This window comes from Coturnix japonica, chromosome 1, assembly GCF_001577835.2.
Source record: "Coturnix japonica isolate 7356 chromosome 1, Coturnix japonica 2.1, whole genome shotgun sequence".
Lineage (NCBI taxonomy): Eukaryota > Metazoa > Chordata > Aves > Galliformes > Phasianidae > Coturnix > Coturnix japonica.
Genome location: NC_029516.1, coordinates 64,227,535 through 64,254,624, shown reverse-complemented (window position 1 = coordinate 64,254,624; position 27,090 = coordinate 64,227,535). Strand labels below are relative to the sequence as shown.

The following is a 27,090-nucleotide window of genomic DNA, read 5'->3' as shown; positions in this document are numbered from 1 at the left end:
ACACTGTTCTAAACAAGACCACAAACCAACACTCACACACCACCAAGCTTCTAATATCTCATGACACGTTAAAATAAAGAGTAAGTTAACTACATCACTAGAACAAAAAGATATGTAAGTAAAGGGCATGAAAGGAAATGGTGAGACACCTAACTAAGCATAGAGGAAAAACACACATCTGAGCCCTACAGCCCCCAGTGCACTTGGCTGTAAGTCACCTCTGTCCTGCCAGGATGCTGCAGGCAGCATCAGTGGCTGCAGCCACTCTCATATCCCCAAGCATCATGGGCATGTAAAGGTGCAGCCTCCACAGCACATTGTTACTTACATCCCTGTTTACAAAAACAGTCTGTTAGAAGAGACAGCTCCCATCAGCAATTCACTTCAGCACTAAATAGGTTGCTGAGGACATGTGGAGACATATTAACCAGAGAAAATATGACTGCCATGTGGCATAAACTGGGTTTGTCTGAGAAAAGGACCTGTGGGCAAAGCATGAAGATTATAACCACCAAAGGAACGACATCAGGTTATGAACACTTATGAACTGTTGTGACAAGAGAGTGAATATTTAATTAAGCAAGGTAATTTCTCAAGGCACAGTAGAGATAGGGTAGTACACAAAAATCTTATTTAGTGTAAGCACAGGCCAAATCTAAACTAGACAGGCAAACAAGTTGTTTAGACGTTGAGCAGGGAAGAAACTACTTTGGTTTGCTGGTTACTGTGAAGATCTACTCACAGATGAGCTCTTTTAAACCTATCCTGCCTTTAAGGCCTGACTAAATCATCAGCTGGCTTTTGAAATTAAGAAAACTTCTTTCTTTTTGGTCCAGAAGACGACCAGCTGCAAAGGAATCTGTCTACTAAGCTTTTGTAGTATTGGGTGACTTGCTTCATAGGTCACTCTGAAGTAATGCATCCTATTTATTTCCATGGAAACTACAACAGATACAAAGACCACAATAAAACTATTTGATAAAGCAAGTTCTCAGCTACAAAACCAGAAACTGCTGATAATTCTATGGGGATGGAAACTATGCCAAAATCAAATGGAAAAGATAATGACAGTGAATTTTTGCCACTTCTGGAAGATGAACTGAAGTTTTCGCTGCACTCACAGCTGCGTCTGGAGTGCAAAGAATGCTGCCAGTCAGCCTCCAGGGCTGTCAGTACCAGAACCAACATGCGCTAAGGCTGATGGCAGAACTGAGATATTCCAGATTTAGATAAAGAGTTTAAATCAGAGCAGACAGCAAGTACTACAGATACCTGCACACTTATAAACAAGTGCAAAAAAATGCATGTCTATCACCTACTGCTAACAGTCTTGGCACGGCAGGTACTTGGCTTTTCAAGCATCAGCTGGCTGAAAATGTCAGCACATGCTCTACCTGACAAACCGTCTCCCTAACTGAGAAATCTGGCTAAAGGATTGTCATGGATTTATCTAGATCAATCTATGTCCATGTCAGGGGGGCAGTAGGCCCGTGGGCCCCTCAGCCCCAGAAAATGGGAATGGAAAAGGGAAAGGGGTAGGGAGATGGGAGATGGGCTCAAAGAAACAAACAGAGCAGCAGCAACGGTCTAACGAGGAAAACTTATTTTACTAACTATGATATCGGAATGCAAGATAACACAATATAATACAATCTAATTGAAACTGAGGCTAATAAATCAAGTAAAATAAGAGAGAGAGAGAGAGATTTCACAGATCGAGAAGCCTACTTTGAAACTGAAGGTGAATGGCTTAGAAGCGCACCCACACCCGCTGCCAGGCAGTGAGAGAGAGAGCGAGCATCACTTCCGTGACGTACTTCCCTCTTTGACCGTGAGGTCCTCTGGGGCATGTAGTTCTTCTCTGTGCTTCACATAATGTTATGATGTGGAATACCAATAGCAAAAATTACAAAATAGTTGGGGAAAAGTGAGACAGACTGGCCAGTGAGCGTGAGGCTGAACTACAGATCAGTGCTCAGTATCACTGTGCTACTAACTTGCACAGATGCACAAAGTAGGACGAGAGCTTTTGTTCAGAAATATCCTCAGAGGCTATCCTTCACAAACTGTGCTGATATTGCACTGAATAGATGAAGTTTTAGCCAAAAAAAAAGAAGATGTTTGGAGAAAACCCAAGGATTACTGCTTTCAGAATAACAAGCCTTCCTCTCAGAGACATTCTGCAATGATAAGTTTAAGCCAAATCTTCTTTTTAATCACAACCATGAAAGCTGAAACTTTTTGTTTGTTTGTTTGTTTTGTTTTGTTTTTAATTATTATTATTTGCTTTTGTTTTGTTGTATTTTAAATTTCTGTATTGTGTGATAGGAATGGTGGCTTCAGAAAACTAAGCTGGGCCCAAAAAATGATGGGATGGAAGTGTCTGATACTGTTGTAATTGCTATGAGGTAAAACATCAAGAAAAACATCAATAATAACAAGAAGGGGACCTTTTTTGATCAATCATAACAAGCTACTAATGAAATTTTGGTCACCAGCAAAATACAGCTCCTTTAAAATCTCTAAACAGGTGCAAGTAAGTGCAAGATAAGCAAACTGTCCTCTCTCTACAAAGAAGTTTAAATCAATTCACATTTTTAGCGATTGAACTTTCACTCAATTTTTCAATAACAGCCATAAGAAGTATTGATATCAGTGCATGTTCACCCTTGTTTTTGCTCTCCTGACTCTTGTGGATTAGTGAGTAAGAAGTGTTTGCCTATTAAGATAAGCTAAATGTACGTAAGTATGATTGTTTCATAACAATCTAAAGCATGAAAAAACCTGGCTTTCATTTGCAGATGGAGCATGCACTGATCCACTATACACGCTCTAATTATCCACTTACAATTATAATTACAGGGATTGTCTCAAGCTGCCAGTCACTTGCCTTCAACATTCTTAGTAGTGAACTATTTACATTCCAGACATCTAACAACAGTGCATTTGAAACAAGCTACATCTGAAAAGTTTTCATCCTTAGGGTGCCTGAAGCAGTACAAACAGAATACCAGAACACTTTTATGAGCTTTAGTGGAACACTGAATTAGGATCTAGAGACCTTCAACAAAGTCTTTTAGGGACTCTTCATGCACCGCTGATCAGTAGATACCTTGAATAGCAAAACTGGCACCACTCCAATCCTTGGCCTTTGGTTGGTACAGGTATTTTGAAGATAAATCACCAATTTCAGTAGGCTAGCAGCTGGCTGTTCTGTACACAAGGAAGCCTACAAAAGCTACGCTCTGCTGTTTGTGAACTGAAAGCAGGTATCCACTGCAACGGATCTCCCTCTTTACCTCCTATACACATCATTAAGCTTCATGCAAGGTATGAAAACCAAACAAAAATAAAATGTGCAATAAAATGTTCTTATTTACAACGTGAGAAACTAAAATGTGGAGGAGCATAGTCCAGCAATGAGGGAAAGATGCTGCATAGTTTGTCCTCATTTAAACCAGTGTGATCTTGCACTGATACAAATGAAGCCAAGATTTCTCAAGAGAATCTGCAACACAACTGAAAAGTAATGTTTTTCTTCACATTCCTTCCTCTCTCTTTTCACAAATGCGAAGCCTATTCAGTGCATGTTTTAAAAATGTTTGATATGTTTCTCTCTTAAGGTTCAAATAAACTCAAATCAAACTCTAGTGACAACAGCTAAAACAAACAGAAATCAACACCGAGCACATTCAAACACGTTTAAACATATTTGAAAAGAAAATATACCTTGTCAGAATAGCAGCTCAAGAATTCAGTAAAGGATGGGGAACATTGTGGGGTATAGGTTTGGGCCTCTCTATGGATGACAATAACCTGCTCAACATTTGTGTTCTCTATTCGTGTGCTGTCATCACAAACAGTTCTTTACACAAGGAAAACGTCAGATGAAACTGTCAGATACATCAGGAATATAGAGCTGCGAGCCTGGTTTCCGTCTTAAAATAAATCATGTTAGTCCTTAAAATTTGTTTAAGCATTAACCAAAATTAATAGCATGTTAAGGACTAGTGATGTTCCGTTAAAAAACAAACAAACAACAATGCCACCTGCATCCCCACAAAAAATTCCAGAACCAAACATTCTGATTTTCTTCAATTGCCTCTACTGACACACCTATTAAAAATTCACACCGTACTTCATAGGAACCAACCCCAGTTTTAGCACTCAGTAGTGTTGCACTAGTCATATAGCTGTGTTGTGCCTGGTTTCTTTCCTTTCACCTATATCATAAATGCACCTAATATTTGGAGTTGGTACTGTAACATTTCATGAACGTTCTTGAAACTCTAACACCTTGGAGCAGGAAAAAGTATAAAAATATTACTCTTATCACTCTCAAAATCAGGAATGAAAATGTGTCATCACATTATATAGAAAAAAAAGAATGTCAGAACTGTAGCCTTATCCCTTCCTCCCTGCCTTGGGAACACAGCATGCTTGCCCTACAGATAGAAACTGATGCTTCCTTCCTCCATTGTGTTGGTTGGGTATGCACAAGGGAGACCACTGTACAGACGGCAGTTCAGAGCGCATTCCTCTTTTCCTTGTACATGAAGGTGATTTCTGAACATAAGTTTTAAATGTTCTCATTTTAAATAAAGGTTGCTGTAAACTGTATCCCTATACACTGAAACCATAGATATGACTTGCAGTCAAAAGGTCTGAAAATGCCAGTAACAGTCTTTTGTGAAGGGAAGACTTCAGGCTTACTCCTACAAAGTGCATTATCTTCAGTGAGTTCCATAAATACAGAAGTTCTCACTGGTTCTTACCACGAGTTCTATTTAAAAGCCACAATATGAAATGGGTTGGTAATGTGTATTTCAAGACATCCTCTCTCACTCGCTATTCCATAATCTTTTTCTTTTTAATTTGTTTTATTTTATTTTCTTTATTTTATTTTTTTTGTATTGTACAATAATCTAACAATAAATTATTCTCTACCAACCAATCAAAGCTCTCAAGGTAATGCTCAATTGCCACACAGATCTTCAGGATTTGAGTACATCCTTCATTTTGAGCTTTCAGCTATAAACTTTGCTGAATCAGGCACTGAGGATTACCTACTGCTATCTTTGTTTTAAAAGACACATCCCTTTTTGACAGAAAACTCACCTTTTCTTTTCAGGTAAGACACAGTTTCCTTCATTACTGGGGGAATTAGTTCTCCACTGTTTTTGTCCTTGATGCTGTTAGAAAGACAAAAAAAAAAAAAAAAAAAAGGAAAAAGTAACAGCCTTTAAGTAGTGTTGGCAGACAAAGAATCAAACACAAGGCAGAACAGTCTCAGGAAAAACCTAAGAGACTTTGAAAGCACGCACTTCCTTCCAAAAATCAAGGAGCCCACATCTTGGTGCCTGCACCAAACACAACAGTCCTCCACAACTGCAAGAGGTGCAGAAAGAGCCAAAGAGATTTATTCAAAGAGCCATTCCTAAATGCTTTATTCCTGCTAGAGAAACTGTACAACCACAAAGGCAACGCATATAAAGAAGGGCTGTTTGCTGCACCAGGTAGGAGCAGAAGGCAGAGTGGCAGTAAGATGTTCCAGACTGAATTTGCTCCCGGTCAAGGTTGGTTTCCTCTTTAGTTTCATTCCCCTGGTTGGTGCCCAATGATGTGATCGTGACACAGCAGTGACGACACTGCCTGCATTCAGTTGCACACCACTGCTGGAACGTGGTTTGAAAGCAGCTCAGAAGCAAACAAAAAAATAAGCTTGCATGGAGTGCTTTATAACAGACTTGGGGAGTGCTGCAAGTTTAGAAGCCTTTTATTATGCAGATTTTTCTTTGTCGTTTCTCCCTTTTTAAGTCACAGAGTATGTATAAATAAAAGGATATTGCACTATTTATTTTGAAGGCAAAATGATGCAGTGAGATTGAGTTTATAAATGCTTTGAATGACTTTCACAAAATTAGATTTACTTTCCTTTCATGAGGGAGCAGCTGAGGCAAAAAATCAAACATAGTGTTTTCTTAATCTGGAAAGCACAGAAGAATTCCACAATTATCTAAAAACATGTCTCTAGTAGTTTCAAAAGTATAACAAATAGACAGCATCTATTGAGCATTTTGCTACATTTTTATAGGAATCAACGACAAAAAATAGGATGAATCTCAGATTTTAATGTAAAAAATCAAATATATTTGTGTGAAAAAATTAATGTCCTATTTAAAAGGTGACCAGCTTTACTGTTGAGCTCTAAAGCACCAGCACAAAACAGCACATTGGCTGCATTATGAGAGGCTGCAACTGCTGTGGTTATTCCACAGAGTGTGCGAGGTGCTCACACAAGTTGATACACACAGCATGTTAAACACACCTAGCGCTCCTGGATGTGGTTGTGCCTGTTGACAGGATGAGTCTTAAGAGTTTTTCTTTTCAAGGCAGTTTGAGTTCTTCTCTTTCTGTGTAGGCTCGTTAAATATTTCATTAATTTTTACAACTGATACTAACTGACCTGAATTAGATACAGTTTCACAACACTTGCATGGAATGAGCCATCAATGATTTTATTTTGCATTTACATTAGATGTAAAAATATAATTTTTAATAAATGTTATAGCAACATCAGTCAGTGTGGAGGGGTAGGGAAGTTGTTGAGTGAGGGGCCCTTGGCTCTTCTACTTTGTCTTTGCTTTCCTTGTGCCTAAGAAGGGAGGTAGAAGACATGCAGGCTGCTTAATTTTGAGACTCATCTGAGGAGGATGGCCACCCCAGGCTCACACACAGGGCTGGTGGGGGAGCTCCTCGCAGGGGAAGCTTCAGGATCCTGACTTAGTCACCAACTTGCCTGATGGATTTACCCCTCTTACTCATAAACTGACAGGGGAATTAATACAATTCACACTATTTGGTGTTCAGCCACCAAGCAGTTTGATCTCATTCATCACTGCAGAGGCACAATGTTGAGCCATCAGTGCCACTTTTTGTACTACTTCAAAGACCTAGACCTCCCTGCTGTTGGAAAAGGGAATAAGTTGTTCCTTCAGCTGCAGAAATAACAAAGTTGATATGCTATGGATTTGTAGCCTAAGTCCTCTGTTTTCTGACCAAGTAGTCCTGGATCATTTTCCCTATGTCATCTCAAATTCTAATGTAGTATTTTCACCTCATCTCCTCACCTCTTTATCTCAAATTTCCTAATAATGTTAGGAATAACTTGTAATTAATCACCATCCAAACTCTCACAGGTGCATCAGCAGACCAAAAACAACACAAAACTGATTTTATGGTTTAATTCTTCTCCTTCCAGGAAACGTTTTCTAAAAGCTTGTAGTAGTAGTATTTCTGAGTAGCAGTAGCATTTCTGAGAGCCCTGTTCCTATGTAAATTTTGTTGACAGAAGTCCATAGCTTCCCTATAAAATATGACTAAATATATCAATCAATTCAACATTTTTCTCCTGCTCTTACTCAACAAAGTATCTATACCAGACACCTAAGTGTATAAAATTCCATACCACTCTATGTGTATTAATACTAATTTGTGAAAACATCACTGTAAGTACATCTAACAGGAACTATTTAGGAAAGAGGGATTTTTTTTAATGCAGGCAGATATAGGAATTCTGCTAGAAATTACAATCCAGTGTCACATACTAAGTTTGTAACAGAATAGTTTTAGTCATTTGACCAACTTACTGGGGGAAGGTAAAAAATCAATGGCAAGAATTGAGTTTAATTTGGATAAACCTGAAGTCTGACCTTCTGTGTATTAGAAATTCTCATAATTTGCTATAGTTTACGAGTAGGAGCTTCAGACTGAATGCTACAATTTGCCGTCTTTACATGCTGGCAAGGTGCCATTAATTTCAATCTAAAACAGTACTGGACTAGCTGGAGTAATCACTCTCTGCTGTATCATAATAACTTGGCAATGGCCAGAAGAAAGATTTATGACCTGGCTTATAAGACAAAGGCCAATGTCAATCTTGCTCATTATCACAGACATCTTAGGAAAGCTATTCCAAAGGCCATGAGCATCTTAGGAAAAAAAATTCACCAACTAGAGACAATCATTGCCTGAAATGCTTCTAGGTCCACATCTATGGCCTATTCCTCAGTGCAGCATCCTCGTCTTCCCCACACGGACAATCAGGTGCCTGAGTGAAATTACATCCCAGTAGCAAAATCCTCCCAGACACTCTCAGGGTACCAGTTTTGTCACTCCCAAAGTACCATGCCTCTCCTGCTCCCTCCAGCTCTGATATTACTTTCAATGAGCTTAGAGCAGTCTCACATGTGCTGGTGACACTTCAGAGTGGAAAGCCAGTCCGAGTGCTACAACCATGCAGTTGTGCAGTACTCTAAGAACAGCACTGAAACCTGTGTTATGCTTCTCCCTGATATCCATATAGACCATAGAGAGGAAAAATCTAAAAGCAGCTGTGCTGCAATGTCGTGAGCTCTCATCCCCTACAGAAGGAATGCAGCCATCTAAGCACAGAGCACATGAGCCACGTGCCATGGTTGCTTCTTTACATGACTTATTTACTATCTTGTTTGCAGCAGATTGCTATTGCCTAACAAACCAACCCCAAAATAGAATAGCACAGGCAATTTTTCCACAGCCCACTAATAAACAACAAGGAGGTTCAGAGGGTTATTTGCACTGCATGCCAAGTGGAAACTCCCAAGGTTAAAATGTTAACCCCCAGAAAGCGTCTAAACAAGAAAAGGATGCGGGATATGAGGTCAAGTTTGGGATAGCACTAAAAAAAAGCTTGCAGCAAATCAAAACAAGAGGAAGAAATACTATAGCTTTTGTAATATGGCAGTTAAGACACATTCCTTGTCCATCAAATAATTTTGCTTTCTGTGTTCAAGTAAGTACCTTAAACTTTAGGGCAAGTTTTATTAAAATCAGTCAAAAGCCTAAATCACTTAAATGGGGACATCATCAAGACTTTAATTTGCTTGGAAGCTGTTACATTTTTATTATTGACAATTTGAGCTCATGGAACCCATTCTCAGCCTCTCTGAAGTTGCACTGATTTGATTGTTTTTGCTTTCTTACAGCTGCTCACCCCAGAGACTACAAAAAGCAACCCAGCAGATTTTTATAAATGTTTTCTAATTATTATTGTTTCCTATAAATGTGTTTCCTCATTTCAGTGTATAAATAGCAAACTGATTATTTACAGCACTTTCTCCTGCTGAGCACTAGCCTATCTGTCAGAGAGGTGAAACAAATAACTGAGCTATGATTTGTAACAATAAAACCTATGCATCATTTTTCTTTCTCTAGGAAAAATAAAAATAAAAATCCAGTTTCTGCACATTTGCTGTTTTTGGCAGCATCCTTTTCTCTTGAAGGAAACATCCCAGCACATGAAAGAGGACCTCATGATAAAGTGTGCTTTAAAATAGAGTAGAAAATTCACTGAAAATCAAATGCAAAGGTTTGTTCTGCTTTTTCAACACCTGAGAAAGCTGGAATGCATATTTTCACAACATTGCATAATGTGGGACATACTGTTCAGCTTACTGGACCTAAGGTGACAGAAAATAATAGGGGCATTACCTCAGCTAATGTAAATCAGAGCAGCCCAGAGGTCAATGAAATTACACCTCTCTCTTCCCTTTTGTGGATCCTGTCAAATAACCTGCATTTTTCTTACTTCATTCAGGGTGGTGTGATGAGCAGCTGTGCTCTATGATGGACAATGCAAACTGCTTTTAGAGATCAGGTAGTTTGAAATGAGAGATCTCTTATGCTTTCTGCTTAAGAGAGAAAGACAAAACAGAGCATTTCAGTGTACAGTACAGTCTTCTGTAACTGATTCACAAATCTGAATCATATTGCAACATTATGTTAGATTCAAGAGGGATGTATTTCAGTAAACACAATGGCTAGAAAGAATGAGTACTCTTCACTGCAGAATATGTGATCAGTTACTGCAATGTCATACATTCAATGACTCATTTTTAGACTGCGGACAGTTATCACAAAAGGCCTCTACACATTGTTCTGAAGTGCCATTAAGTATTCTTGGTTGATATTCTCTCTCTCTCTCTCCTCTTCCTCTCCCTTTCATTTTTTTCCCTGCTGAGACATGCTGAGATTCAGTTTCGAATGCATTCTTCCTCCGTGGTCACGCATGCCCAGCATGCACAAGCGGAAAGATTATGCCCAAAAGAAAAGCTCCCTGAAATGTTTATGACAACAATTTAACAAGCAAAAGCTGCACAGTTGCTGCAGTTTTGTGCATTTTCCTCTGCCCTCTCTGCCCATCCATAGCAATAAATACAAAAACAAAACATTTCCCATCTCCCCACAAATGATATTTAATTTTAGATTTTAAAACCAATTAGAGAAAACAGAACAATGTCAACAGCTAGTCAAGGTCAGCTTTGTGTTCCATGCCGGAGCTCAGCTGTAACCATCCTTGATTACAGAGGCAATAGGATGCAGCAACAGAGGTTCACAGGAGCTTGCTGAACATACAGCAGAAGATGTTGATTCAGCTTGGCACACACAGTCAAATGTTAATTCTTTTTAAGTTTTGCAAATGTAGGAAACTTCATTTGTGCATTTGAGCCAAATTTTTCTCAACACCACAAGTAGAGGATGTCTCAGTTTTTTTTCTTGCCTTTTTAAACACAACATTTTACAAATGGTTTTTTTTTCTTACCTTGACTCACAGTGCAAAGCAGTGAGGAGGTACTGTGAATAGCTAATTCCTGCTGCTCTTCATTTTTTTGTGTGAAGATAGCCAGGCAGAATGAATACAAAACTAATCCTGCTTTATGACCACAGCACATGAGCACTGTTTTAAATGTCTGGATTCATAAAACTTATAGCTACTGGTGAGCAACAATGTAATTTTCATAGCTCTGCAATGTTACTCTCTGTGAGTTAGGAGTAACTATAGATTACAACATTATAGCAGAGGCTGCATCCCTGTACACTTGCCCTTTTCTAACACTACTCCTTGCTAGCCTCTGCTTTTACCCTCTATTGGAGACAGGATGTGAGGCTTGATAGACTTTTAAACTTGTTCCTTGTGGTTCTTTATCTGCTCTCTTTCTCTGCACATGAGAAGCTTGAGTTAGCAAAAGGACATAATTAACTATAAACACACAAAATATTTTACCAACTGGTTCTTGTCAAACTGAAGCATGGTTTCCCATTAAATTATGACTGAAAAATCAAGGGTGGGCAAAATTTCCTCAGGAGTGTTCTGCCTGGTATGCCCATGAAGATGAACATTAGTATCACTTGCATTATTTTACATTTTTAAGAGGATCACATGAGGTCAAATATTTAAATGTGTTTTGGACCACTGAAACAGGCAGAACTTGGCACCCAGGGAAACCAGGGTGGAGGCAAAAAACACCCTGGAAAGACATTCAACCAAGTGGGCAAGTCTGCTCTGTACGCATAGATACAAAGAATTAACTCAGGAGAGCACCCCCTTTTTTGTGTGTCTCCCATTCTTTAAATAAATCCTGTTGCCACCTCTTGATTATTTAACTGCCTTTATTAAGCTCATTTATTATGAGCTTAAGAACTCCAGTACTTCCCGTGTAAACCTCAGGAGAACTTGGTACCAAGTCAAGTTCCAGTTAAGAAGAACAAACAACAGAATCCTCACAGGAGCTCACAATAATACAGGCTTCAAATTCATGTTTCCCAGTAACAAATTACGCACTGAAATTCCTAAACTGAAATAAAGTTGAGTTAAGATCTTTGCTGAATCGCAGTGTGAACAGCTGGCATGGGACAACGAATTTCTGTGACTCAGCCCAGAACAGACCCCTATCTACTGAATGTGTTTCATATCTTTACTGTCCTGCTCTCCTAGGTAAGCATAACATTCAAACATAACATGTAGGAATAGGCTGAGAGAATCAGTGGCATTTATCATAAAAAATGTTTCCCTTTAAAAATAGTTGCTCTAATTAAGTCTTCTCCTGCACAAGATCCAGGGTTCCTTCACAGGTTTCTGTTAACAGGCATTCATAAAATTGGGACTACAGGCAGATAACTATGTAATCTATCTTTCTTTCTGCATCTATGGCATGTGTTTGATCTGTGCCTCCAGAGAGTACCAATAGTGATTTGACTGTTCAAATTCGTCTCTGCACATGATTCAGAGCTCGTCTTTATAGCTTCATTTATTTCATTGCACCATGCAACAACAGCACCTTGACTCACAGAAAAAGCTCTTTTAAATGTTTTCATTTCTGAAGTTCCCTCTACTGTTCTACACTTATAATAACCAGAATACATAAAAACTAGTACACACAAATTTTTGAAACACCCTGAAAATGTCTGAAGTATCTATCTGACATTATGAGAAAGAAGTTAAATGCCTGAGAGTGTGCTGCTATAAAGTTTTCACACACACACGATTGAAATGACCAAAAATTCTTTCTACCCATACACCTCATGGGTGGCTGCTAACTGTGGTCCAGACAACAGCATTGCCTGATGTTTTTAGAGAGGAACATTCAAAAGGATATGGATTTTACTACTTTCCACATCCAGAAGTCATTGGGATAACATTGTCTATTATCTTATCAAAATTAGGCTATTGGATTATCTCACTCACCATCTTTTAACTGCCTAATTAAAGATTATCATTCCAGAGGTGCTGAAACTGATGAGACTTAATGTTCTTTTTTTCTTAAACTACAGAAGCCCACAAGAAATAGTCCTTTAGTGGCAATAAATTCCTCTCAATAGCATCACTGATAATACCATTTTCATTTGACAGTACTGATATACATGGCACGCAGCACACATACTCCCATAAGCCCATACAAAATAAAATCTGGGTCACTCTGCAGCCTTTTCAGGAAACAGAAAGAGACTCACCTACCTAAGAGAAGGCTTCAAACCTGTATCTTTGCTAAATACCTGCGAGGTCACTGAAATTTTGTCATTACAGTCTATAGAACTCATAAAAGGAGAGGGAATAAGTAAAAGCAACCAATTAATCAAGAGAAAAGTTAATACTTTTTTCTGGTTCAGATTTTAGAAGCTCTCAACACATATCATTCTCTTTCCTCCATTAGCTTTACCTTCTTCATAAATATGGCATATATTAATTCATTTATTTCTCATATTGAAGTTGTAGAGGAGTACCATTCTTTTTATACTCAGGAAGGCTGAGGCATATGAGAAGGACATTGTTTGCTGTGAAAGGTTAGATAGAACTTACTGGACTTCCAGGATGGATTGGAAGCAAGAAATTGAATGCCCTGATGCCAGTAAGCAGCCCCACTTTAACAACTGGAGCAGCAGCATTAAATATTGTCCTTCTTAATGACCCAGTGGCTTCCACCTAAAAGATATCTTCTGAATTAAGGAAGCAAGTTACTCATGTCTCAAGTGTTAGGTTGGATTCTAAAGAGGTATCATAAAAGTTAATGTCATAGCAGCTCTTATATGATAGATATTGATCGTTCTAATATCAGGCCTTCCACAGAGGACTAATATTTAATGTTTAACAGGGGAAAATTATATTTTATATCTAATTTAAAGCTGAATCATTAGCATGAGATAAGCAGACTTTTGGGGTGGGAGGAAATCCAAATGTGCATAAGTCAACCAGACCAAATTGTTTTTTTCTGAATGTGAACATCTGCCAGCTGCTCTTGAGCAAGAAGCCATAGTGAGATAGCTTTCCATATCTTTGACAGAAATGACTTAGTTGGAAGCTAGAAGAAGATTTTGTAGTTTTCATTGCTGTTGTTACTTTTCAGGTTTCTTCATTTCTTTGCTTTTTGTTGTTGTCTGCTTCTGTGTTTTGTTCTTGTTGTTTTTAGCAAAATTGCCTTTTGAAAGTATATTGCTATTCCATTCCTTAAGTAAATCATTTTTTATACCAGATACTGTGCTGTAATTTACATAAACATCTGTAAAGGCCCTTATGTAAGAGTGACTGTATTTATTTCATAGAGCTCTGAGAAGAATAATACTTGGGCAACAAAGCAAAAATATATAAAAGCTAATGCATCAATTTTAACTTTTTTGCAGCCATTTTTTACTTTGAAGTTTTCCTATCCACAACCTCAGTATCTTCTATCTTTCAGCAGCTATTGGCAACAGGTGAGCTTAGGACTGCCATTTATGAGCAAATTTCTGTCCATGGAGAGAACAACTGTGCAGCAGTAGTAGCACTAACTACCCCAAAGATACTGCAAGTACGAAGATCAGGCAGGTACTGGGGACTGTAAGACCTATCCCAAATTCATAAATATTACTGCCTAACCCCGTAGCTTTATGGCTTTCAAATGGAATGAGAAACTAAACATATACTAAAATAAATGTCTGCATGCTTTGTGTCTAGTGAACCTGCACATTACGGAAAGCTGCAGCATATAGGAAACTTATATTTTAGAAATCTCATAGCTTACTATTGCAGGCTGACTCCAAATTGCTGAGTAGGTAGAGGTGGTCTTGGTGGAGGAACCTTAACCACAGGTGGCAGTTTTCCTTTGTGTTTCCCCCGAAGATTTTCATCATGTCTGTAAAAACAAAAATTCATTGATTTTCTGTGCATCACAGCTGACAAGTTACATATATGAACAGCTACCAGTTTTGTTTGTGATGCTGAACTCCTGATAACAGTGTATATGCTACAGGTCTTACAAAATTTATGTTTACTATAATTTAAGTAATAGGGAAGTTTTTAAGCAGTATTTGTTGAAGAATTCTTAAGCAAGACAAAAAAGAGCTTTTTTGTTTTTGCTGTAGCCAAAGGAGTACAGTAATAAATCTGTCCAAAAAATAGGAACACTGTATAATTTAAAAGCAAAATCCAAGCTTCTTTGCTATTCAGAATATAGTTCTCTCTTTTGCAACAATGGAATATAATTTATAACCTCAGAGCTCTAACGTATTTCCAGTTATTCCCTATTTACTCAGAAGGTGTGTAAAAACCCACCTGGCATCGGTAAGTCATAATCAAGACTTCCAGTTACTTTCATTCAGCAGTGACATAAAATCATTTCCTGTCAGTATATCAAAGCATTTTCATGTAAATACTAGTGTTGAAAAGACTGTTATTGATAACAGTACTGGCACTTGATAATCCCAGCCCGATGTACTTCTTTATCTTTCCTTCTCACACCTCTCTCCATTACTCCTCCCTAGCACACATACACGTATCACATAAAAGTAGTGGATCTGATAACAAGACATATCCATAGAATTCAAAATCAATTAACTCCTTGCTGACTGTGAAAGCTCTTCACAAATGGAAGTCACGCAATCCGTTACAATATGCAAGCAATGAGGCTGGGATTATATTTTTGCCCACAACCATTATGCAGTACTCATAAGAAGCAGCAACATGTGGATTGGTTTTGTTAACACTCACACTGAGGCTGCATTTATATGAAGAAAATGTTCCACTACTGAGATGTGGAGGTTTCAGACCTGTAAAAAACTACATAGGGTTCCCCTGTGCAAACATGTGACACACTCTAGCACATCTTATGTGGCAGTGCAGATTTCAGAATTAAATCCAGTCAATCACAGGAGGTAAATTAAACTTTCAAACACTGAAGAAATGGGATTAGATTCTGCTTGGAATACAGTGAACATAACACAAGTGTACCTGAGAAAACGTGAGACAAAGTATTTGAAACTTGCCACGTACCGGATGACTTCTTGAGGAATATTAAGCTGGTCATATTTGAGATGTTCTCTCAGGTCACTTAAATAGTTCAAGTAGGTGACTTTTTTCCCAAATTTATGGCTAAAAAAAAAAAAATAAAATACAAAGAACTGTAAAAATCAGCATGGGAGAAGCATTTTTGAAGGCTTTAGTTTCTGTTACAGAAATGTAAGTGCTGACGCAACTCAAAATTAGACTGTAATTGAAGCAGCAGGAGACATGAGATGTATTTCATTTTGTATGATCAAACATATACAGTGCATGCCTGAGAGTCTGATTTGAATAAAAATAACTGACTTTAGTCTGAATGTTTTTTGATTTGCATAGATATGAAAAACACTGCCTTTAAAAGCCACTGAAAAACAGCTTTCACACAGCATTAGGAAGCTCACTAAAATAACTGTTAACTCTGGAGAAACTGTTGCCTGGCCAACACAATGGTTGTGTTATTTAGGTACTCCTTCCTACCAAAACACAAAATAATGGGACTACAGACACAGACCGTAAAGTATCAAATGACAGGCAAGATATTCAAAGAATGGGTAGCATATGTCCTTGAAGTGCAGGGCCATCACATCTATCTGTTCTGAAAAGAGCTGGATAGCTTCTGAACAATAAAGCTCTCTTTATGAGCTGAACAAAACAGACTTCCAAATTTGATGCGAGGAGGACTGCAAGTTAGGCTTCGAGTTTCAGTTAGGCACAGTCCAAACTAATTTCATATTTTTCTGCTATACAAAGCATTTGTCCTGTAATGAATTGTCAATACAAGTAGTAGGTATTCATGATGAAAACTGTACTTCGCTGCAGGTTACTTTGAGTACAAAACTGGAGAAAAATTCTCTCGCAGTAATGAATTCATCAGTGAATTGTCAAACAAGCATACGCACACTCCCTCTAGTGGGCGATGACACAAATGCAAGTCACTTGGGTATTTTGGAATCTCTCGAGTCAAAAGTGCAAAGTATTGCCAACAGACAAGTGCTTTTGTGACTGATAAATAAAAGGCCAGTTGTGTAGAACTTCAGATTTTTCAGCTTGTCTTTTTTAGGGGTTTTCAACATCACACGTAAGCCATGGGCTAATGAAGAATTCTCTGTAACTGACTTGAGGACCTTTTCAGAGTTAATTCATTCTTTCAATCATTTTGTCATAATAATACTAGTTATTATGACAAAATAATGCCATAATTGCTAATACTGTTACTACCAATGTACAATTTTGTTTCTGTTGGACACAAAGAAGGAGTAGAGTGCTATCAGGTTAGACCCAAGTATCCAGGTATACCGTAGTAAAAGTCAAGTACAACATGAATTGCACATTGCTATGAAAACAGGGCATTATGAAGGACAAGATCATCATGTATCTAAGATGAAAAATGCTCATTTCAATTTTCTGTGCTGGATATGAATGCTTAAGTTTATAAGGAGCACCCATTTTTACATCCAAAAGAATCACAGAATGACCTGGGTTGGAAGGGACCTCAAGGATCATGAAGCTCCAACCCCCCTGCCTGGCAGGGCCACCAAACTTCCACATTTACTAGATCAGGTTGCCCAGGGCCCCGTCCAACATGGTCTTGAACACCTCCAAGGACGGGGCATCCACAACCTCCCTGGGCAGCCTGTTCCAGGACCTCACCACTCTCCTAGTAAAGAACTTCCCCCTAACATCCAACCTAAATCTACCCTCTTTCAACTTAAAACCATTTCCCCTATAAAATAAGGATTTAAATGCCAGTGTATTATGGTGTTCCAAGAAAAAAAAAAAAAAGAAAGAAAGAAAAAGTATCTACTCTATGAAGACATTGTAAGATCCAAGGAAAATGACTGCTTGAAGAGATAACCACATACATGTACATTTCTTAAGAATTAGCATCAGTGTTTATCTACCTATAGCCCCACAAATATCATGAGCACCAAAGGGACTTGGAAAGTTTGAAGCACAAGGAGGGTTATAAGTGCATTCAAACTCTGGAGCCAGCACAGATTCCACGTCACGGTATGATCAGAGGCTGACTACACTAAGGCAATAGCTGTCCTTCCCTATTCCACTTCTTTCCTTAGCCACACAGTGGCTGGCTTAACATCTTAGCCTGAGGCTGACTTCTCAGCACCCCACAAATCACTGTCAACTGCCTCTTAGAAAGAAGTTGGCTGTGCCTGAGTCATCTTCAAACAGGTCATGACTGCTGGTTTGTTGTGGTTATGGATTGTTGTTTTTTTTCTGAAACCTTCTACAAAATTCTTAGTTGCCATCCTACAGCTAATCAGGAGCAAGGAAAATCCATACAGTTCCTGAACTGCATGGATTCCTACTGCAACTCATGCTTCTGTCACAGTTTTCTCACCAGTGGTCTATGTCTTGGATTATTGACACTTATCTTACTTCCAGTTACAATAAATATCTACAGTCATTCTTATTTCACAAATGATACGTTACAGAATGAGTTCTAACTGTATTTCCTTAAATTTCACATGCTTCTTGCATGTTCTGATCTGTCTAAAATTTTAAATTCCCCTTTACAATTAATTAAACAAATAGTCAGAAAGAATGAGTTAGAATAACTAGATATGTAGGAGCTGATGAGGAGATGACAGGAGTTGCTTTATTCCTTCAACTTTGAGGACATTCATAATATAATCTGCAATACATTAGAATTACTTTGAAAGTAGAATTACTTTGAAGTTCGGGAGCAAAAACTTAAAGTCCAACCAACTTCCAATCCATCCATCATCGCTGGTTCCTTATAGCTACCATTAGTTTTTAGAATGAAAAGAATCCTCTAGTAAAATATAACTATCATTATACTTCATATCTCAAATTCTTATGAGCACTTCAGGGCTTATTCATTAACTCTGAACACACTAGTAGTATCAATCCTATTCATCTCAGCACTTCAGATCAGACCCATTTATTACCTGCTTTACCATATCACCTAGTAACTCCAGTCGTAGACTGGTCATTCATGTCCACAGAATAACTACGTTTTGAAGTAGTATTTACTTTAAAATACCACTGAACCTTTTATTAATTAAGAATGCATTATCTTAGAAGGAAAAAAAATCCTCTACCCTGTTATGCATACTCAAGCTAGAGCGCATCATACATACTAGTTCAAGCCAGTTCAAATGAGTGTTGTGCTGTAACTTGATATATTTTAACTCAAACTTTTTAAAAGCAACCAGTAAGAGAACATATCATCTTTAAACGAGACAGGAAAACTGCCAAGTACCTTATAAGTGGTTTAAAAATATTCCACAGAATTTTGATGAAGTTGGTTGGATGTACAACATAGAGTGCTTTAAGGTTTTTCTTATACCTAGGAAAAGAAAAGGAAATTGTTAGAAAATTTTTGAATATCATAGACTGTAGAAATGAATAGATACAACTGAATGGAAGGTATTGTTACAGGAATATCATACAGTGTTTTATTCAAATACATTAAAAATACAATTCAGGAGAAACTCAACATAAAATGATTTTTTAATTAAAAATAATAATTTAAAAAAGGATTATTTTGATGATACAACAGTATTCCAACACTATTATAAACCTAACCAATGCCTTTTGTCTTAAGGACTTAACATCTGGAAGGAAAATTATGAGAAGAAACAGCCTGAAAAAGAGTTGAGAGAACAAGGAAGTCTTAAAAACGGACTCCCTTCATCTCTCTTTATTTCCTCCATAAAGGAGCTTCATACAGGAGAAAATTTATATATTTTCAGGTGTGAAATTTTGACCTAATCTTCTTTCTCGCTACTTTTATGTTGTCTGGGTAGTCAATTCTAAAGTTGAAGCCATTGTTTTATATCAGATTATAACAAACTTAAAACCTTTCTCCATTGCTTCACTCCATGTTGTTATATAACAGTACACAAGCAACAGATTCTAGCAGGCTGAAACTGAAATGGAAACTAGGCACCACAGGAACACGCTGATCTTACTCAACCTTACTCCACGATGAAACTGAGAAAACCCACAATCAAGTGTCTCTGTATATTCTGTATAAAAACTGTTGCTTAGAGCTTTGCAAAGTTTTCTCCAAGCAAATAAATATTCTCCTGCACAACAGGTACTGCTGTAAGTAAGAACTCAAATTTAGTGATAAAAACTAAAAAGTCAAACAACTAAGTTACTTTACTGAAGTCTTTTTTTCATCTCAAAGCAGAAGGCATAAGCCTGTACATCTGTGGGATTTTACATACTTCATTTTTTCTTGAACTACAGCCGAATGCCCAGGAGACTTCACTGAATTCTTGCAGTAAACCTTAAAACCAAGAACTACTACCTTGAAATTATTCCAGTTGAACATTTCCTTTCATAATACTAGCTAACCGTAATCTTCCTTTGTATTTTCCTCTTTTCTCTGACCCTCAAAATACACAAACAGGTCTGAAAGGTACTATTGATTGTGTCTGTGTGTGTGTGTTGGGGTGGGGGTTGTTTGGTTGTTGTTTTTTTTTTCTCTCTGGCTAGTATAGCTAAACATATATGCTGGACTGCAAATACTGCTGTGAGCTTCTCAGTGACTGCATGCTGTGAACTTCAGCTGTGAGTAAAATGATGGGTGTGAGGTTGCCTACTTCTTAAAGCTACATAGAATTATCTGATCCTCTTTGGTCCTCTTTCATTCTGGGACAGAATGAAAATGAAGAAAAGAGATTTCTGATGTAATTGTGTGCTTGAGATATATGCAGGACAGAAGGCAACAAAACTGAGGAAGATATTGCCCCTCATACAGCTACTGTAAATTAGGCCTGGGATTGTCTCAGAAGGAAAATAATATGATAGGGTAGGCTTTCAATTCCACAGAGTGGTTTATTTTCAGGAACAGTCAAAGCACAGCAAGAAACAGTATTATAGCCCAAACTTTCCACTGAAGACAAAATATAGGAGATCCTTTGTCCTTTGTTCTTCCTTACCCTGTCCCACAAACAATAAATGCATTATAGCAAACATACAGAAGCCTACTAGCAAAAATAAGCTTTCTCTATGTGTTGCTGAACCAATATCAATTTCTCATTAAGGCAGTTAGATACCTCATATGACAGCTCATCCCTGCAGCTCAGATGGCTGCTGTTTTCTTGTATAGTGTTTTAGGGTTTCAGGATGCTACTGGGTGAGATTCAAAAGACTCTGAGCTCAGGCACTAGATAACTAAAAGTAGTTTTGCATATTTGAATTTCCATTTTCAAAGCAGGGTGGTACATAGTTCTGTTACATGCTTGTGTGTTTACACTTCACTTTAATCTAGAAATACTCATTAACCTCTTCCACAGTGTCTTTTTGGAGATTTGTTTCTTGTTCCAGCTCCCAGATTGGAAAAATCAGGCACATATGATTCATCCCCCCAACATACACGCACAGGCACATCTACACTTCCACTATGGGAAAAAGCCATTTATGAATGTTTCTACTTCCAGTTATGTAGTCCTTTTTTTGGCCAACTTACAAAAACAAATGAAACAACTAATAACTTGTCAACAAGTATAAGCCTAACTGTTTTCAATAGGAACTTCCAGCTCTATTGATGAATGTTTGTTTTCAAAGAACAAACTTCAGAACTCAGTTTCCTCTATTGAAAAGCTATCTATCTAGGAGCTCTGGCCTAGTCAACAACCCATCCAACCACCCAAAATGTAAGTCAGCAGCAGTCACTGTTACCCCAAAGGACTAGCATATACAAGCACAGGGGTCATTTTTGTTCTTCACATATAACAAACAGCGAATACTACAAGTATTTTGAGAAACTGTCTTCTAGGATCCCCTATTTCATATACAACCTAGAGCTGAGAAGATTTAAGGTTCAAAAAAGAACTTTGAGATAGTCCAGAATGATGGCTGGTAAGGTGTCACAAGCTTCTTGTTAAACAGTGCACAGAAAGATGATAGCTCAGTTCTTGCTCCCAAGTCTTTGTATAACTTTGGATAATCATTTCAGCACCTACGACACTCATTTGTAGTGCACAGAAGACATTTATAAGAGAACCAACAGACTGAGGCCATTACAAGAATTGGTAATGGTAAAATTAACTCAGCCATTAGCTACAGACATTTGACACACACACACCAACCAAATATTCTGGAGTCATACTTCCTGTCAAATTCTTTGTAGGCAGTTTGTAACCATTTCAGTGATGGTTTATTCAGACTCTTCAGGCCATAGTGAAAGTAGACAACAGTATAATCATTCTCTACATACTGGTCCAGAGTATACTTCAAGTACCTGAAAAGATAACATGTTAGTTTTAAGACTGTGTATTGGATGGGAATTTTAAAGCAGTAACTGAGAAAGCAAATGCACTGTTTTTGCACTGAACATTCACGACTGAAGATTCATGCTTTCCTCAATGTATTTATCAAATGAGCTCATCTTGTTTTAGAGGCAGCATTACCAATAATTTCACCACAATATGGACATATTTAGTTACAAAAACAATGGTACGCACAGATGATGGCAATGCATGACTATGTTGTTCAGCAAATATTTTAAAGGATACTGACGGCAGCTTTTATTTTGTTTTCTTCTTGTCTTTGTCAATTCCTTCCTATTAGCCAAATAAACATAGTCATTTTGACCTTTCAAAATAATAAGGGATAAATCTTCTTTTTTATTCTCAAATTAAAAGATTTTAAATTCTTGGAAAAATCCATTAACTCTAATTACTGCCAATTACAACTGGTTACTGTAAACTGTTTGCTTGAACTTGTTCACCTTTCTCGTTTGCTTTGTAGGGACTACATTCATAGATCATTTCCTTTAAAAGTAATTTAAAGAACTACTCTAGTTATCCCATCTTGAAATAAAAGTATATGTTTTATAAGCAGATTTCTGTGCATTGATTCTTTTATGGTATAGTGTAAGACACTTTTCCTTTTCTCTTACAATTGAGAATACTGTATGGTCTATTACACAGCTCAATGATTCAAATAAAGCAATGATGGAGGAGTACAATCTGGCCTCATCTCTCGCTGTGTCAGATTTCAACTTTCTCATGTCATTCTCAATGCTATCTTATTATTCTGAGACAGATCCCCAGATATCATTCTTCACTCATTCAAGTAAATAGACAGTTTCATGTGACACTTACTAGGCTGTGGCTACCTGAGAGCATCAAGGCCACATTGACTATTCACCTATGCAAAAGCACATAACTTCACTGCTATTCTGTACTCCCACAGTCTTACTGATCTGCTTACTCATCTATCATACTGAAAACCTTAAGGCTGCAGATAGGCTGGGACAAGGAATGCCATTGCTATTTATATAATACTATTTTGAGACTCAGATTGAGGATTAAATGGTATTTTAATGTTATTACTATCAACAGTAATTCAGAACTTTCAAAAAGAGTGTAATCAAAATATAAATATATCTAAACGGATACTTTGACATACAGAGAGCCTCATGTTTTATTTTACAGCATGCAAATTCCTTGGCACATTGCCTTTACTTTACAGAAAGCCTTTACTTCTAAAAATAATTCAGGGAGTTTTGAAGGAACCAATATTTTTGTATGATCAGCTGCTTGTTACAAGGTGAGATTTAAGAGATTTAAACAATAATATTGCACTTGCTGTAAGTCACTTTATAAAAGAGGAAAGAGTAACATAAATAACAAAATGTTATTGCTAGGTGATTTAGGAAATGAAATATAGCAAACTAAGTCAAACTTGTCATCCATGACAACATACACACATAGCGCTAAAATACTAGAATTCCTTTTCCACTGGTCTTCATCATAAATTCCTTGTTTTAAAATACCAGAATTCATTAATAAAATCAAAACACCAAGTTAATTTGAGTACACAGTGAATTAATTCCTCTAGTCAAAATTCCAGATGAAGTAACTGACAGTTTCATCCACATCTCATTGACTTAATATTAACACTAGTAAGTGCATCATTTTTCCATTTCACTCGCTGCCTCCTGCTTCTCCCTCTCTGTAAACTCGTTCATCTGGAAACAAGCTAAAGGAGGTTCACATATAAATGTGATTCTGTGAATGCAAAGCAGTCCACACAGGAGATTGAGAGAAACTTACTCCAGCAATCTGGTGTGATTGAGCTGGTAGGAGGGGGGCATACGGCAGCAACTGAAGGTAATCACCTTCCTTCCAGAATTGTCATCACCTGGTGAACAAAAAAGACAGTAAATACAACACTCATTTATTCATGCAGTGGGACCTCATTGATCTGAGGGAGAAGTTTATATTTTCTGGTATTTGGAGTAATCTTTGTGTTTCTCATCTTTGCACAAAACACACTGTGAAACTTCACGAGCAAATCACATGCTGCCTACAGAAATAAATATGGCCACCATGGTAGTAAAATGATGTAACTGCTGGACAACTCAGGCCAGCTAAGAAAGACCTATTCAAAATGTGGCTGGTAGCGTGCAGTTCCTGAAAAGGAATGTCTAAATCCTTCTGCAAAATTAAACCGTGGAAGAAACTGGGTCTTTCTTTCTGGAGCAGTCACAGAAGTCATGCATTACTTGCTGTTCCACAACAAGCAAGTTAGACATCAACTCTGTCAAACACAGAAGTCAGATTTATTTATTTATTTATTTTCTTAGATAATTTTCCAAAAGCACCACTATGCTCAGATCTCATTTAAAACACAAGAAACAGGGCAATCACCTTTGCTTTTCATAACCTGAAGATTCACCAAGATTCCATCCCTTAATCCCTTCAGCATAACATGTATTGTGGCACTCGAGTTCATTGCAGTCTTCGGCTCATGATGCTTTACCCACTGCTTGTATGGACAAAGCTGGCAATCATGCCAGTGCCCACCCAATGCACAAATTCTGCTATCTAGAAAGCCACACTCAGTAGTTATAGGATGATCATATTGAGGGTAACTGTACTGAAGACTGTGAGATGTTAAGTTCTTAAAATATAGTTATCTAGCTGGAATGAAAGTGCAAAGAAGTGAAAGGAGGAAAGTTAAAGATTTAACAGAGTAACTTAACAGATAAATCATATGAACATTTCTATGAAAACTGGGTAGAACAGCTTCAACTGTTTGAATCAACATCAGTACTAACAACTAGATCAGCTGAAGATGATCAAATTATACGATCCGAATGAGAAAATATTTGCCAGCTTTGAAACATGTATTTTTTATGAAAAGCCACCAACTATATAAATATTCTTTGCCTTATATTGCTTAGGAAAAGACTGCTAATCTCAGCTAATAGATTCCACATCAAGAAAAAAACATTCTTGCATTTGCTTTACCCAGTTTCTCTCCCACGTATACAGAGTTCGTGATGGTATACTATTGTTTTTTGTTTTGTTTTGTTTTATATGGGAAGATGGATAGAAGAGGCAAGATTAACTTTTAATAACTTTTCACTTATGAATATTGACTGGGAGACATCTTCTGCATTACCAGTTCCAAGCTTGAGTCATCACCAGGAACTGTGCCCACAACCCTTCCTGACTTGTCAGGCTTCACCTTGAAAACCAGTTAATTTTTCCAGCTCTTGGTCCTTACTGCTCACTGCTATGATAATTTGCAACCTCCTTTCTTCCGTTCCATTCTAAAAGTCGTAGCAAGTTTGTATCAGCATGTTTGTGTAACAAAGATGTCATCTAGCTGGAACCATTCTTCTCCTCCAGTACTGTTTAAAACTGTGATGGAATCTCTAGGCAATAATCACTTCTCAGTCTTCATTTTACTGCTTATGTACATGTTACATCTTCCATCTCTTTTAAAAATTTCCCCTTTCCAATCCCACTGTTTTCTACACTACTCCAATCTGAATGACTCTTCCCTAAACATGGGTGACAAGAATTAGGTAATGAATTGCAGATGAACATCAGAAATAGGACTTAAAGATTTTCTAATAATATCAACACCATCTTTACTGAAAACTGGGATGAAGTATTCATTTAAATTGACAACTATAGCTGGATTATCTCTAAAATTCACCCCACTCTGATTTCACAGATCATTTCTTTCCTTTTTCTCTCTTCATACAACCAAAGAACCTTTTGCTATTTGCTTTATCATCCTTCAAAGATTTAACTCAGCTTGACTTTTAGCAGTTATCACTTTAGTCCTGTATTTCTTACTTCCAAAATGTAGTTTTCACTACTGGCTGCTTCTTGTTTTCCATTCCTTTCAGGCTTACTACTTATTTTTGCTATCTTTCTTGAACATGCTTTTTCACTCAACATAGTTTGATGCCCTCTTAGCACATTAATGATAAATTCTGATTCCCACATTAAATAAGGTGCTCGAGCACTGCTAAAGGAAGGTTATGCACAACAACATGATTATACATACTCAAGTACGTGTGTATATTGTTCTTAAACAGGCAAAAATTTCATTTCCTGAAGTTATTTAAAGGGTCTTATTTGATGCTCTTGGAGCACTTACAAAGGCATTATAATTTGAAAGGCATTAATATGAACAATGTACTAAAATTAAATTAAACCATTAATAAAAGATTGTTCTCTAAATCACTATTTGTTTGAGGAAAAACTGCTGTTCTACAGTACACTGTGGAATATTTTATTTGTTAGGCAATCATTTTTATGGGCAAAATAAATCTAAAAATGTTTCCAGTTAAATTACTAAATGAGTCACTAATTGTTACTGTTGGTTACATTCCACTGCCTGATTTAAAGGGCAGAATAAAATAACTACCTTTATAAAAGAAGTGTAAACAGATATGAGGGCAGAATAAAATAACTACCTTTATAAAAGAAGTGTAAACAGATATGCTTAGAACACGTGTAAAGTTTTCTAGTTCTGCTAATCAGAAAACTGGGGTGCAACAGCTTTGCCAAAACTACGAGAAGAGCAGGAAACAGAACCCTATTCTGCAACTCTATATAGCCGTATGTGCAACAGCCACAATCAGAAATGGTAAATGAGAACCTCATCTTGACTAAAAGCTAAATAAATCACTGCCAGCTTCCTATTAATGATGACAACTGATCAAAGGAAAGAGGGTGTTCTTTTCACATAGGCATCAATAATTTTTTGTAAAGCGTAAAAGCTTTTAAATGGCATGTGTAGCGCTGAGCCAACGCTAAGTAGGTCTGCCTTGCCCTCTACCAGAAGGGCTGTGACTGAGCACCCTGCAAAATTCACATTGCTCTTGACCATTTGCTTCACACTTTAAAACATGCTGAAGCCCAGAATTTTGAGGATACAACTTATGCCCAAACACATGAAAGTGTAATTTGAAGCGTGGGAATATCAGTTATCTATGCATTTAACAAAGAGCATTACTTAAAGCATGTTGATTTTAAATCAGCATAGAGCACGCATGCATATATCCCACCAAAAAAAAAACCAAAAAAAACCCAAAAACACAACAAGTTCAGTGTTGCCCCCTGGGGACTGACTTTAAGGTAAAAAAGAGTAGTTTCATATTAATGTATTTTATTCCAGATTACTGAACAGCTTTAGATGATGACCTGTTC

At 37.4% G+C, this 27,090-nt stretch overlaps 1 protein-coding gene across 2 annotated transcripts in view; it reads right to left on the bottom strand.

The window, feature by feature from the left end:
- Positions 1–27,090, bottom strand: part of ARHGAP8 (Rho GTPase activating protein 8) — an 82,736-nt gene that overhangs the window by 23,010 nt on the left and 32,636 nt on the right. For both annotated transcript variants that reach the window (XM_015870204.1, XM_032446453.1), the window contains 6 exons: positions 23,689–23,776; positions 21,738–21,869; positions 18,876–18,962; positions 15,623–15,721; positions 14,376–14,486; positions 5,119–5,192 (listed from right to left, as the gene is read on the bottom strand). In XM_015870204.1, the coding sequence (XP_015725690.1) occupies positions 5,119–5,192; positions 14,376–14,486; positions 15,623–15,721; positions 18,876–18,962; positions 21,738–21,869; positions 23,689–23,776 (591 nt within the window). The remainder of the gene's footprint in view (positions 1–5,118; positions 5,193–14,375; positions 14,487–15,622; positions 15,722–18,875; positions 18,963–21,737; positions 21,870–23,688; positions 23,777–27,090) is intronic.